The sequence below is a fragment of the Cryptomeria japonica genome, chromosome 10 (genome assembly GCF_030272615.1).
Source record: "Cryptomeria japonica chromosome 10, Sugi_1.0, whole genome shotgun sequence".
NCBI lineage: Eukaryota > Viridiplantae > Streptophyta > Pinopsida > Cupressales > Cupressaceae > Cryptomeria > Cryptomeria japonica.
The window spans coordinates 16042726-16058499 of record NC_081414.1 but is presented as its reverse complement, the minus strand read 5'-3'; the positions used below and the strand labels follow the sequence as shown (position 1 = coordinate 16058499).

The following is a 15774-nucleotide window of genomic DNA, read 5'->3' as shown; positions in this document are numbered from 1 at the left end:
TCACTGCAAGCTCGGTTATTTCCTCCACCGGTGGAATTCAGAATGTTGGTTCCTCCTCAATAGGTTACAAATCAACAAATGTAACTGAAGTACTTTTGGACTCCATCAAAAGGATAATAGATTGTAGTTCACAGGCTTATAAAGCTATAGATGACACAATTCCACTTTTGAAGATGATAGCTCCTAACTGTAACATAGACAATAAGGATTCTTTAAGCCAACTTGACACTTTGTGTAAATACATCACTGAGAACACAGTGACTATTGAGCAAATAAAGGAAGAGGTATTAAAGGATAAGTTAGAAATTGAAAAGCAAAAATTCTTTGAAGATCAAATAAAGAAGTGTACTAGGGAATTTGACACACTTCTACCGAAACTATGTAACTTATTGAAGGAATTTAAAACTCTGTACAAAGATACTTGCAAGACAAACTTTTTGACAGTAGACATAGATAAGAAAATGAGCAAGGTACATGATGAAATCAATAAACTTGCTGACAATTTTGTTAACTCACTTGATACATTATTAGTTTTTGAACATAACAAGTTTTGAGGAAGAGTTACTTAAGTTAGACAGAGAAAAGGAGAGAATAGTAAATAAGAATAGTAAATAAGGCAAATAATTTGAGACTAAGACTGAGTCCAAGATTGGACTATCTAGCATTATTACGGAAGGAAATATCTGAGGCACTAGTACATGGACAAAGAACACCGGCAGAGCACATGCAACACCTAACCGGTACAGTTCAAAGAACATAGACAACAATAAAGGACAACAGGAAGTTTATGGAAAGTATAAACTTGATTTTGGGAGATATTTTTCAAATTGTAACCACCCAGTTACAAGGTTGAGACTACAACTCTACTGACATCTTGACAACCTTTGTCATTGATGCCAAAGGGGGGAGTAGTAGTATGAGAAAATAATCTGCAAAAGACTTATCTGCTCAGGGGGAGCTCTTATATTTTTGATAACATATTTTTGGATTACAAGTTTTGGATACACTTTTGAATTTTCTCATGAGTGTTGCCATCAATGCCAAAGGGGGAGATTGTTGGCATATGCACACTCCAATGAGACATTGTAGGTGATTGAAGGTTTTGTCATTGATGACAACCTTACAATCCTATGGCACCGACAAGGCATTACACCGACACTAGCAAGATCGGACTCTACATCGACACTCAGACCACCGACACCGGCAGAGAAAGGAAGCATACTGGCATAGAGGCCGACAAGATTTTTGTTATATTATATTTTGTTTGTTATTGTAAAATCTTTGTAAGCCAACTTGGCATCATTGTAAAATGACTCTTATATAAGAGAGATCATTATAGAACATTTGTAAGTAAGGAAGAAGATTGTATTTTAGGCAAAATAAGGTAGACCTATCATGCGAATTATAGGTTAAGGGTTTATGTAAGAAGCAGAGCAGAAACCAGTACTGGATCTGGCATTGTAGATACTATTTTGAAGCAGTACAAGATACTGGATTTATATAATCCATCATTGTAAGTCAGTGAGACTTCCCATTGAGTAGTGAGCTCTAGGCAGTTGGCCTTCCTGCATGTGCAGGCCCCTCTTGTAGTAGTAATATTCTCTTACTAGCCAATAAGTGAATATTGTGGGTCACAAATCCCACCGAGGTTTTTCCCACACCAGGTTCCCTCATTAAAACATTGTGTTATGGTGTGTTTTTCATGTGGTTGCTTTTAATTCTGTTTATTGTATTATTTCGTGCATACCGGTACACTATTATAATATGTTCTACATGTTTTAAGTTAAGAAATTCAATTCACCGGTTAGATACTGATTCACCCCCCCCTCTCAGTATCTGTGGGAATCCTAATAGTGACTTCCCTTTGCTTAGGGATGTGACAATATTTAGGAGATGGGTTAGGCTAATTTAGAAGTGATTAGAAGAATCTAGAAGGGGGTTTAGGAGGCAAGTGAGAGACGTAGGATTTACCAAGTGGGTGGGGAAAATAGAATTTAATTAAAATAAAATTAATTTTTCAATTGTGGTTGCAACTTGCATTTGTAGGATTTTGCAAGTGGGGGGATTTAATTAAATGTAAATTTAATTAAATGGCTTAGATAGAAGAAGAGTATATTAATTAAATCTTAATTTAATTAATAGGCGGTTAGAAAAATAGTGATATTAATTAATAGGAAGAATTAAGAATAATTAAAAGAATAAAATTCACTTAATTCATTGTGCAACTTTTAGGTGTCTACACTAATTACTCAATATAATTATTATATTAGTTGTATCTTTATGCCTCTTTTATTAACTTTATTTACATTTTCTTGTGAAAGATCTCTTATTTTGATAGTTCTTGGATCGGTGGTCTATTTTATTATTTTCACTTTTGTATTGGACTTACCTCCATACATGTGTATGTACTTGATAGTGAATGTCAAGAACTTGAAATTATTTGAGCCTTTGATGCTTAATGAAAAATAAACATTTATGCTCCTTCCAATAGATGATCTTGGTTTGTCTAACCAAGAGGAGGTAGGGTGACATGTGGTACTTTAGAAGTAGAAGATGACATAAAAACAAGATTAAGAAACTTAGTTTGATCTTCAGGGGTAGCTGTCAAATAAGGTGCAACGCTTTCTTAGTGAGTATGTAGAAAACATAATTCTCACTTGACGAGTTCATTAGATTTTGGAGATGAAAAGGCTCCTTTGTGGGGAGGTGTGATTCATAAATTATATTAAGATGGTTGCTTAGAGTAACAAAAAATATTATAGTCTTAAGGTCAACAATCAATCCCTAGTGATGAATTTGACCTTGGGTGATCCAAAACATCTTAGAGAAGTAAGAAAAAAAGGCATATTTGAAGAAGTATATGTAGGTTATACCCACAAGTAAATTAGACTGAGCTTTGAATTGATTAAGTAGTGGCCCTATGATTTATTTTTCCACTTCTCTTCAAAAGCATGACCTATGATCTCTGAATTTCAAAAGTCCCTCTCCATTCCTATCACATGGTGATTTCTTAGTTCCTTTTGTGATGATGACCTTTCCATTCGCATAAGGGCCCATGATCTTGCCACAGAAGACTCTCGTTCCCTTTCTAGAAACTATTTGGCTCAAACAAGCCTCAGGACATAATGTTCCACATGTAGGCCTCGCGAAAGACTGGAGCATGAGCAAAAAGGGACTATCAAGAATCCTTGTCGGTGTTCCATGTGTCTAGGGTGAAGGTAAATTATACTCCAAGTTAATAACTTGCATTGGAAGAAGTCACTTGTCACCAAGGCGAGGTTCTAAGGGATTCATTGGGTCTTTGAAGAAGTAAAAGTGGGCCATTGGTCTAGAAGAAGGAATAGCTAAGGGAAAATGCAACTTGGCTTAAGTCAAGAAAAATGCTAAAAATAGAAAGAAAGCAAACTTAAGACCAATATCATCTCAATGGAAATCATGAGCAATCTAGGTGGCGATCATGCCATGTGCATGTGATAAAAGACAACGATTTGGGATCTCCAGTGTAAAGAGAGAGTTGCAACAATCACTATGATAAGACAAACAAATGATAGATATGCAAACATGATATTGATAGTAAAAATCTTTTATAATCAAGAAAATAAATTTTTATTTAAGCCTGTACGCATTCCTATAATGGGGGTTCAACATTTTAGATTTTCTTTCAAAAATAAAGATGAAGAGATTTTTTTTAGGCTTGGAAATTTGCAACCATGATTAGACATTAGCATGTTTGTTCTTAGATAAGGCATGCAATTCTACCTTGATTTTTCCTTTTGCTTGTTTTATTTAGGTAGGCATGCTCTGTGTCATTTATATATGGAAGCAATTACTGTATGCTTAATTTGGATTTTCTATTTCTTGATTAATCTGTGAATGATGGACCATGTGAGATCTTTCACTCTTCCATTTTCCTTAGGTTAGGGATTAGACTATGCTTTCAGTAAATGAAATCAGAGAATGGTTAATTATTGTCAAAATCCGTAGGGATTTATATGCCAAGCCTTGACAAGTGCTCCTTGCGGGAGGATTTGAAAGTTATACCCTATGTCTATGTAACTTTGTGTATTTTGTTCTCCTCTCAACAATGAAGGGTCGTGGTTTGATGTGCTCATTCTTAAGAACTAACATCTCCTTATAATTTTCACGAAAGGGAGTTTAAAGTCTTGTAAAATATTTTCATTGGTGTCTCGCCTTAGTTTAGCTTTCTTTCATATTATATTCATTTCCCTTTTCCATCCCCCTCTTGAAAATAGAGAGATGACTTCTAAAATCTTGGAGGTCATTTCACAAATCTCAATTAAGTCCCACATCTGTGAAAATTTTGGACTGCCCTTATGAAAGTGCAAGCTTTTTAGGGATCATTAGTATGATACTTTATTGTTTCAAAACCACTTTGATGTTTTTATATTCACCTTAACAATCACATAATTGTTTGTATAAAATAAATAGTGGTTTTGTCATTTTGTCTTGTTAGTGTACAGCTAGTGATGTTTTCTCTTCCTTTCCATGCAAGTGTTTATTGAAAATCCACCTATTCAAAGAGCTTAGAATTATAAAACAAGGGGAAAATAATTGGCAAAGGCTGACACTTTTGGGCTATGACTCATTTTTGTTGAGAACTTGGAGCTACTAGTTAGATAATAGGTTTTTCATGGAGTTGTAGATAATTTATGAATTTGGAGTTTATAATTTGTATGATGTGATTTTATTTGTGATTATTTATAAATTTATAAAATTTACTTAATTTGATTGGAATTAGTTATTAAAGAATTTCAATTCCATTCTTATTAGAGTTTTCACCCATTAATAAGTATGCCATTATCATTGTTATATGTGTTTGTTCCTGCCAAGGCCAAGGCAGGATACAATTGCATCCACGCAATTCATTTTTTAAATTAGTTTAGCCAATCAATAGATTAATAAAAAAATGGAACAAAAAATTTAGTTTTTTATTTAATATCGAAAGTGAATAATGCTTCATTAGTAATATTTGCCTTTTATTCATTAACAACAAAATTTATTTGTTATCTACTAGTATTCATTTTGAAATATTAAAAATGAATTTCAATTCACTTGCAACCTTTTAAATTAAATTTTGATAACAACACTTTTAATTGAAATTTGGTAACACTCTTGATTAATACAAAACTAAAAGCTTATGTATCATTTTTTTGGTTAATCTAATAACACTCATTTTCAACAATTAAATATCTATTTATATCTCTATCTCTCTATCCTTCTATCATAGTGCCACACATATCTCCATTTCTCTCTTTCCCTCTCCCTCTATATCTATCTATCCCTTCCTCTCTATCTCTCTCCCTCCCTATATTTCTCCATCTCCATCTCCCTCTATATCTATCTCTCCCTCTCCCTCTCCCTATATAGTTATCTATCTCTTTATCTCTAACTTTCTCTACCTTTATCTCTCCCCCTACCTCTTCCTCGCTCCTATCTATCTCTTTATCTCTATCTCTCCATTTATTGCTCTCTCTTCCTCTCCTCCTCTATTTTCATCTTTACTTTTATGTACTCTAAACTAACCATACTATTGAGAGGAACTTAACAAATTGTGTCTTGTTTTCATTAGGTTTTTAAGTTTTCTTATATTATTATTATTATTACATGTTCTGATTGATGTTCTAACAAAGATAGTTGAAAACTTGATCAATGAAATATCTACATCATCTATAAGATTACAATCACGATATATTTAGAAAGAAAACAAATAATTTTAATAACTATCTCTAGATAAGTTTGACCATAATCTTTTCTCCAAGATACTTTAAAAATGATATAAAAACCAAAATAAAATTAATAAAATATTATTTAATCCATCTTCAACTTATTTTAAAATCTGTTATTGTCATACTTATTTTCTTTAATTATATTTTCCGGTAAAGGTTTATTAAAAAATTGTATAGCTTTCACAATAAATTTAGAAAGAAAACTGCTTTATGACCTCTATATATTTCGTCATTTCCCCACGAAGAAAATCTACGGATAAGTATGACCTCGTGCTTTCCCCACGAAGAAAATCAAAATTACTTGATACAAAAAATTGATAAAATATTTCGTCGTGCCCCCACGTCTCCACATATATTCTGTCACCATGGATTCCTTGAACCTTATTTGAAAAAAGAAATACTGTTGCATTAAAATGCATTGTATACCTATTATTAAAATCCATGTCGTAGAAAGCAGTTTTAGAGAATAACTTAGTACAAACAAAGCGGCGAAGGACACATCAAACTACTTTTCGACCTATATAGGTTGGTGAACATTAATGCTTATTTTTTTTCACGACTCTTAAGATCTGCAGTACAACATCTTAAAAGATTACTGGTTTCTGAACTTTCAAGAAAACTTTTCTGTTAAACTTTGTTTTGCTTTTAAGACTCTTGATATGAATAGCGAGATTAACTGGATTTTTTTATAAATAATTACTCTTTTATTACCCGAATTGTAAATCAGTTGCTTGAGCTTTAAATTGCTTAGAAAGAAATCTTTCAAATTCTCAGAAAATTTATATCATGGATTAACTATAAGTTACTTCTGTAAGGGGATCTATGGGCTTTCAGTTTTGTTTTTGCAATTGCAAACACCAGGACAATGATTGCCAAGATTAGTTTGGGATCTTAGTAGACGAAGCACAAAAGATGGTTCATTTTTAATTTCTTTTTTTGGCAAATTGCCCATGAATCAGAGGGTATCTGTCTTGTCAAATTTGACTTTATTCATTCGTTGAGGTATGCTACATTCAAAAGTGGGTGCCGAATTTGGGCGTCCTCCATGCAAACTTCATTGATATCGGTTAGACTCATTTCATTGGCAATGATTGATTGCAATTAATAAAAGAATTATTAATTGCACTTGATAACTGCTCATGTCTATTGTAAGATAAGAGGAGCTCATTAACTGGGCGATTTGCTGTCTTTTGGAGGATTAACCCTATCGTCAATCTTGACTTATTCAAATATGACTCAGAAGGGATCCCTTTTTTTTTAAATCCACTTAGCTTGGAAGAGATTTCTGTTTCTGTCTTAACTTATTAGTGACGGGCAATTTGGAAGGGATGACCTCTAATGGGTTCTATAAACATGAGTTGTATTTCCCTAAATGTGGGCTTTTTGTTCTTAATTGAGGAATTCATATATTATGAGAGCATTGCGAAATTGCATATGGAGTTTTCTTTATCTGGTCTATACAGCTTGTGAGATTTGTATGCCTTGCTCAAGGGGATGTTCGTGCTAAGTTTCAGCAGTTTTCTTTAATAAATCTTTGGTTGGGTAAGATATTTTCCTATCTGTATTAGCTGCCGTGATGGTCTGAATGATTGACATTTTGTAAATGATTGAGAATATAAGGCTTCTTGTCGACAAACAGGTGTTTACAAGTTTCGTGTTTTTCCTGGCATTGCATATGTTACGGGGACACCACTAAGTGCTATAATTTTGGAAAGGTTACAGTGATCAGTTAATATGAGCACGAAATAGATCGATAAACTAATGCTTTTTCATTCTTAGAACAATTCCTCAATTTCAGATTTGGGTTTTACAACCCCAATTAAAGTTTCTTCACATTATTGGTTATTCCATTTCTTTTATAAGTTCTGATGTCAGGAATCTCTGAAATTGTAATGATTATGAAAGGTATCCCACCAATCTCAAATTGCTGTATTGAATTTTCTTCACATTCTTCCATTTCTTTTCTAATGTCTTGTCTGTAAGGAAATTGTGATCTTGTGTTGAATACACATGTTACCCTGTGGATTCATTTGATTGCCTGTTTGGAACTGTTTCTGGCTTTGCAAACGATTTAATTTTAGAACCCATATTCTTTTAGTCGAATTTGAAAGGCGCGTTGGAGATGGGATAGCTGCAAAGCGCCTTTGTGCTTGGAAAGTTTTATGAATTTCACTTCTGATGTCAAATATTTAAAGTATTTGGTTTCTATCTTGATTGATGACTTGCTTGCTGTTATTATGTGGATAATGACTTCTATTATTTGCATCTTATCTTTCCAAAAGCCGTCATATATGACGACCTCGGAACATGCTGAAATTTTGACACGTAGAAAATGGATTTAAAACCCAGAGGCATCTTACTGGCTTTCCATGCTATGGTATATTCAAGGGAAGAAAGTAGACTAACCTTATCCATTTAAGTCAAAAAATTCATGAGAGTCACATTAAGATGAAATAAAATCAAAGGTAGCATCATTTGCTAGACGCATGATTATCTATCTTTCTTATTCGCCCCTTCAGGGCTATGCATTTTTTTTTCAGGAGGTTCAATCATCCAATTTCATATCAATTCATGTCATAGAAGTCATTTTCCTGTTAAGCCCCCTAAACTTTAAATTGGCTATATTGTTTATTGAAACTACCAATTTTTCTGAAGTTAGGTACCACGAAGAAATAAGATCACAGTTGTGATATCTATAGTAAAGTATTGAACGCTATGCCCATTTTGATTTTCTATACTTCCACGCCTAGTTCTTGTCTTATTTGAAAATGTTATAACTCTTTGAATTTACGGAAATGTTACCGTGATTTGTTAGTCATATTGAAAACAGTGCTAAAGATATTTAAGAGTGAGAAGATACTGTTTTATCCAATCAGATGGTTTAATTGTAATGTGCCCAATATGCCTTTTCTCTTGCAGCTTCACACACATATATTACTTTGACAACGTGGATTCAAATTGGACTATGGATCAAAGTCTTGATGTGGAACGGCCGACAAATCCCATGCTGTCACCTTTGCTTACTGATCTGTACCAGTTCACGATGGCATATGCATATTGGAAAGCTGGCAAGCATCTTGACAGAGCAGTGTATGTAATTGCAATTTCATTTTGCTGTTAGACATTCCTTCGACTTATTTCCTCTTTTCTTGTTAGCAAATTTGAACATTGAATTTTAATAGGCATATGAATAAAACTCTGGAATTATGAGTACCAACTTTGGTTAGCTCCATGTTTGACACATTGTGAATCGAGCTTCAAATTTGTCATTCCAACTTTATGCTGCTGGTCTATTTGCAAGGAATATTAGATGTAACTTCGTATGTCAATTTTAATTGGTAATCACAGTTAAATTTTGATGTATTTCCTTTATGACATCCTACAACCTCAGAGGTAATGAAATGTCTGGCAATAGTTTTAACTTTTGATATTAAAATATGCCAAGTTCTAGGGGTTTGGATATGTTCTTCTGAAAAAGTGTAACTAAATAAGTTATTTTTATTTGTGTTTTGGAATACAAAATCTGGAGAAACCTAGGACGGATCAGATGAAAAAAAGCTTTGCACCTAGGTTGTACTTTTTTGAACAATATTTTGTATGATATTTGAATTCATTAATCAATGTATGTCTTTCATAGCATGTATATCGGATGTTATTTTGGCTGGAGTTTTCCTATCATACATTTCAGATAAAATTTCTGGGTTGCTGCAGGTCTCATAAATTTAATATCGAATGCAGGATTGTTTCTGCCTCATCTATCATTTTTTTAAGTGAGTTGGCTGCATCATTAGGCATGCATAAACACTGTTTATTAGCAGGAGAGTTATTGATCAGACTGGGACTGGCTTCCTATTAAAGCTATCAATTGCTATCATGTTCTAGAGCTGTGTGCCTCCCAATTATAGATATAGATGAAGAAATGATTAAATTTGATTTCATGTTGTTGGTGTTGGAAATAAGCCACACCCGGACCGACGATGGACTGGTCCAAGAGGGGCCAGTAGCTCAGTGGTAGAGCACTCCAGCAGCGTATGGAAGGTCCTTGGTTTGAGTCCTAGCTGGTCCATGTCTCAACATTGTATCAGAGCCAGGTCCAGGCTAGGAGCCCCAAGCACATGAGAGGTGTGGCTTAAGGGGGGGTGTTGGTGTTGGAAATAAGCCACACCCGGACCGACGATGGACTGGTCCAAGAGGGGCCAGTAGCTCAGTGGTAGAGCACTCCAGCAGCCTATGGAAGGTCCTAGGTTTGAGTCCTAGCTGGTCCATGTCTCAACACATGTTTTATTCTGTGTTTTGGAAACAAATTTAGATTTTTTGGGAGTATATATTACACCATGGTGAATAAATGATTAAGGGGTGCTAATTTAGTAGATGGCTTTAAAATTTAAATAGTTATTATTAATCTATCTATTAATAGCTATCTTGCAAATGACTCTTTCATGCAGAGGTTTTTGGCAACACAGATCAAAACCAAGTCTTTTATACAAGCCTCTACTAGCTCTTATACTTGCACTGACAAATCCAAAAAGAGTAGAGAAGGATGCAATGGTGTTCTTGTTCTTACTAATGGCCTTCATTGCCAATTCTGAAAAACTAATCACTCAAGTAAACAATCTAACAAATGCACACCCAACACACAACTAAATAAAAAACTTTACACAAAAGGTTATCATCAGTTGGGGCAATAAAAACAACAATGGAGTTGACCTTTGGCAATCATTTTTTCTTTTCATAGTAAGATCAAGACGAAAGAATGCTCTAATACCAAATGTCGGATTTAGGTTACTATTAAAATGCTCAACTAACAAGAATGGCACATCGTAAGATAACAAAAGGATGGAGATAATAAAAAACCCATTCTAGGATATTCAATCATAGAGGAAAAAATATATAAAAAAGCATACAAACCAACTAACATTGCTTTTGCTTGTTAACGGGCCTCGATGGGTTGAAAAATCTTATGGAGTGAATTCAAAAGAAGTATGGAGACAACCGGATGAGGGATTGCCCGAGACTGGTATGGTAACACTCTAGAATGAGCGTACAAAGGCTCGAAGAGGGGACGAATAATGAGGCAAAAGCTAAAGTGGCCTTGCTTGCGGTAGAATTGGCAAGCAAACTTGCAGTGAACAATGTCCAGTTGGAAGCGATTCTCAGATAATTGTCAATGCCTTAATCAAAGGTGAGATGCAAATTTGGAAATTAAATAAGACAATTCAAATAATTAAACATTGGCTTTTCACATTTCAAAATATCCCACGTCAGACGAATGGGGTACGAGGAAGCAGATGTGTTGTCCAAGTGGTCAACAAGTTTATCGTTGGATAAAGAGCAAGAGATATGGGACGATCTTAGGGACATCCCTCTTGAAGGTGGTGGCGTACAAACTACATAAGAATTAATGAGAAGCGATAGGGGGTTGATGGTGCCACGCTGCCCAAGTTGCCTGCTGTGTGTGTACTTAATAGTTAATATAAGGATTTTTATGGGCTTTATTACCATTTTATTGGGCAAAAAACAATAAGGTGTTGCAAGGCAGTTAAAAACGTAGAGCCATGGAAGCCAACTTCTTGTTGCAGACCATGAAACAGATGATTTTGTTCTTGGGTCGGATCTCAGATGAGAGGAGGCTGCAAAATGTCTTCAAGATGGAAGACCCCATGTTCTTGCAAATGGTCAAGATGATGTTTGACGATGAGTTTCTGAAAGTAGAATACAAGTATTGTTTCAATGTTGATATTGCATTCCTCTTTTTGGCTTGTTGCCTCGAATTAGGGAATAAAGACGATGCCTACTGGTTGATGAATCGTTGTGTCAAGGACGAATGGTGTTTTGGGGAGTTGGTGCCTTTGTAGCAATTTCCAGGCCAGGGGAGGGCTTCGTTGCTCCAAGCGGTGATTGGCTTCACGTGACGGAGTTCACTCCTCCACTACGCCCTTTCCTCATATGAAGTGCCAACGGTGATAAGGAGAATCGAAGGGCGGAGGCCCAAATTGGGTGGAACCATATCAAAGAGTATCTTTGAGAGATGGAAGTGGAGGAGAATGATGGTGGTGTTGCGGGAAGGAAGGCTACCAAGAAGTGCCTGAAGTTTGGGGAACAAGACTACTGGGATGGGTGACTGCAAGAGAAGAACAAGGGGAAAGCCGGATAGATATGTCCTCTGTGTCATATGCATTTTTTTGTTATCTATATGTCAATATTGTTATATAGGTAGGTTAGTTTTTTATTTAAATTTCGTTTGGTGTCATTATTAGGAAGGAGGGTTTACAGAATACTGTAAATTTTGTTGATATCTTGTTGAAATTTTTTGTAAAGAGGGGTTTATAACTGATAATCAGAGTCTGGTGTTGATGCTAGGTTGCAGGGTAAGCAGCATATTGTAGATTTTTGTTGATATACTGGTGTAAAATTTTGTACAGTGGGGTTTAAAGCTGAATATTGAGACTGATTGTAACGATTTTTGATATAGTAATACAATCTGAAACATTTACTGATAAAAATAAATAAAAATGAACTATGCTTTTGTATAAATATTTTTTCTGTGATTCGATATCTTAGTCTGAGTTTATTTTGTTGTCTAGATCCTTTTGCTACCTTGCAATGTTACCATTCATGTTAAATTGAGCATGTTAATCTTAGCCCAAGTCCAACATTTGGTATCAAAGCATTCTTTGGTCTTGATCTTGTAATGGAAGGATAAAATGATTGCCAAGGGGCAGCTACATTGTTGTTTTTGTTGCCCCAATTGATGATAACCTTATGTTCTAAATTTGTATTTAGTTGGAGTGAATGTTTCATTCATTAGTTAGTTCGGTTACTTGAGAGGAAAATAGCAACATGACATTCTCCCCCAGACCTTTGGTTTTGTCAATGCATGGATAAGAGCTTGTAAGAAAGATTTTGTTTTGGTCCATGTTACCAAAAACCTCTGCTTAAAAGAGCTGTTTGTATTTAATGTTCAAAAGGTCATAAACAGAAATTTGTCACTAAATTCCAGTAGATAACTCTTTTGGAAAAAAATGTGTACCTTTTTCATTGGATATCCAATTGAGGGTGTGTTTTTTGCTGTAAAGATTACAAAGAGATCTAGAACATTTCTGTAGACAAAGTCTTCAGATTGGCTTGAAAATATGTCAAAATTGCCGGGTAAAAAGGTCTGAATATTTTTTGTAAGAAATTCTGAACTGCATAGTACTGCCTCTGCAAAATGAGGGCACATTTTTTTATTTTTACCATGAAGTTTTTCCAGTTTTATAATATTTAAGGATAATACTTTAGTTTTAAAGTTTTTAAAAGAGTTTTAAAAAATAAGAACTTTGTAAATCTTTCAAAAATTTCATTCTAAGCTTGGAAGATCACATTAATTACATATCTTTTGATTTGATGGATGGATTCTGATGAATATTTTCCTGCATTGTAAACCATCTGGAAAAGAGTTCGCTTCAGCTCATTCGAGTTGTAATATTTAATTGTTTTTTTCACAAAAGATGCATTAAAATTTGTGGGTCTAGACTCTAAACCCTTAAGTTGATTTTTTTTGTATATGGATGCAATTTTGTTAGTACCTGAGACACCCTTACAAACTTATTGGTTGAGAGTGGAAATCCCATTTTCATGGAGGAGATAAATATCAGGAAAAATGCTTCTAGAACTGTCAAAGAGTTTCATGTTACAGTTTGTGGTCCATAGGCTATCAGGATTGACATGGTTGAAAAAACTAAAATCTAGAGGAGATTGAGGACCCACAGGAGGATGGAGTATAAATACTAGTCTGGAGTTCCCTGCTAGCTCAAGGACAAGTTTTTTGCTTTAGTAACAAACCAGCAGAAAAATGAGGAGGATGGACGATAAATTAGTTTTGAATTCTCTGCTAGCTCAAAGACAAGTTTATTGCTTTAGTGACAAACGAGTGCAGAAAAAATAAAAAAGCTGAAGACAATGATTATTAGTGAAGTTGACAATGAAGACCATATGTTTCCTACATAAAGATGAAATGACTTTATTTGGTAAAGATAAGTCTTACCTAAGGATGTAGTGAGACCAATTTCACTACTGATGTTGTTGTTCAGTGAGGCCATTCTCACTAAAGTTGTTGGTCTAGACTCTAAAATCTTGTGTTGATTTTTTTTGTATATGGGTGCATTTTTGGTGGTGTCCAGTACCATTACAATTTTTTTGATTGAAAGGCCCTATTCTTATGGAGGAGAGAAACATTGGGAAAATGCTGCTATAAATATTAAAAAGCTTCATGTAAGAGCCTACAATCCATAGGGCCATCGATATTGACCTGGTTGAATGAGCTAAAATCTAGAGGAGAATGAGGACCCACAAGAGGATGGAGGATAAGTACTAGTCTTGAGTTCTCCACTAGCTTAAATACTAGTTTATTGCTTTAGTGACAAATTACTGCAGAAAAAATAAAGCTGAACACAATGATTACTAATAAGATGATGATGTAGACCATACTTTCGGTACATTAAGATGAAACGAGTTGGTTTGGTGAGGCTAAGTCTTACCTTGATGATGTAGTGAGGCCAATTTTCACAATCGATGTTGTTGTTCAGTGAGGACATTACTACTGAGGTAGTGTAGTGAGGCCCATTCCCACTACTGTTGTTTAGGCAATAATTAAGTGTATCTCCATTTGCACATATTTTTTTGTGTGAATAATTGTGTGTGAATCCTGCTTACACACGTCTGTGCATGGACTGTAGAGTATGCCATAGTCCACTGTGGCATCTTCTTGGTGAATTAATGAGTGTTTCTTTGTTTGTCATTTGATTATATGCATCTTGGAGTGTGCATATATCCTAGTCCTCATGTGAAGATTTTACTCTCCCAGCCTTAGGACTATGTTGCAATAATGGGGGAATGTTGGAGTTTATAATACACCATAGTTGATGAATAAATAATTAGTGGGTGAGTCAGGAAATAGATTTATATAGTTATTTAAATATATTGATTAATAGCTATTATATTTTGGTTTTTGTAACGCCCATGTTGAATAGAATTGATTAAGGTCCTAAGCTTAAGTTGAGGGAGTATATTCTAGATTATAGGATCATAACAAGGGTTTGTTGTGAGCCAACAAACTATGCTTTTGTATAATATTTCCTCTATGATTTAATACCTTAGTAAATATTTCGAGAGAATTATCTCCTTCATTTTGCTATCTTACAGTGTCTCTTTCTTGTTAGCTGAGCATGTTAATCTTACCCTCAATCCAACATATTTTTATTGCCAAAAGTACTGCATTCACTTTTTGAATTATTATCCGTCTTGTTGACTGTTTTCCCCATATTTGTGCAGGCATTATATTTATAAAATTGTACCCTTGATTATAGACTGTATTCATTTGTTTGGTTGGTTTCATTCCAAGGGATTGAATATCTTTTGAAGTGATTGCATGGGACTATTAAAAATGCTTTGTTGAATCTAAAAAAGGTGACATATTCTAGTGAAAAATAAAAATGTTTAATGGTTTTGAACTTTTGACCTTCTAGCTTCTTGTGGAGTCTCCTGGGGTGCATTAGTTGTGCATCGTTTTGCAAGATTGAAATGTATTTGCATCATTATATCTGCTTAGTTGAAAACATGTCACATCCTTCTACATGTATGATGTAAAACCATGAACAATGGTCATTAATATTTTTTAATTGTAACTATTCTTGACCATGGAAAATATGCTAAATAGAATGTAAGAACTATAAATTTTGTTTGGATTGAACTTCTAATCATAATTTATAACATAAAATTAGTGTGGTTGATGCAGCTTCTTATCGTTTTCCTTAATGTTTTCAGATTTGACTTGTTTTTCCGGAAGAACCCATTTGGTGGAGAGTACACGGTGTTTGCTGGATTAGAAGAGTGTATAAGATTTGCTGCAAATTTTAAATTTAGAGAGGAGGAAGTTGATTTCTTACGCACAGTATTGCCAACTACATGTGAGGTAGAGAAAAAATTTAGGTCATGCTCTTGGTTCTTCGAATAAAATTTCTAAGTTTCCTTCTTGAAATGTGTATTT

At 34.5% G+C, this 15774-nt stretch overlaps 1 protein-coding gene across 4 annotated transcripts in view; it reads left to right on the top strand.

The window, feature by feature from the left end:
* Positions 1 to 6065: 6065 nt before the first annotated feature.
* Positions 6066 to 15774, top strand: part of LOC131076715 (nicotinate phosphoribosyltransferase 1) — a 62641-nt gene continuing 52932 nt past the window's right edge. The window contains exons 1-3 of one of the 4 annotated variants that reach the window (XM_058014020.2): positions 6066 to 6272; positions 8667 to 8837; positions 15552 to 15699. In XM_058014020.2, the coding sequence (XP_057870003.1) occupies positions 8713 to 8837; positions 15552 to 15699 (273 nt within the window). In that variant the 5' untranslated portion in view covers positions 6066 to 6272; positions 8667 to 8712. Of the gene's footprint in view, positions 6273 to 6320; positions 7290 to 8666; positions 8838 to 15551; positions 15700 to 15774 lie in introns of those variants that run through there. The other 3 variants (XM_058014017.2, XM_058014019.2, XM_058014018.2) reach the window with 3 other exon arrangements.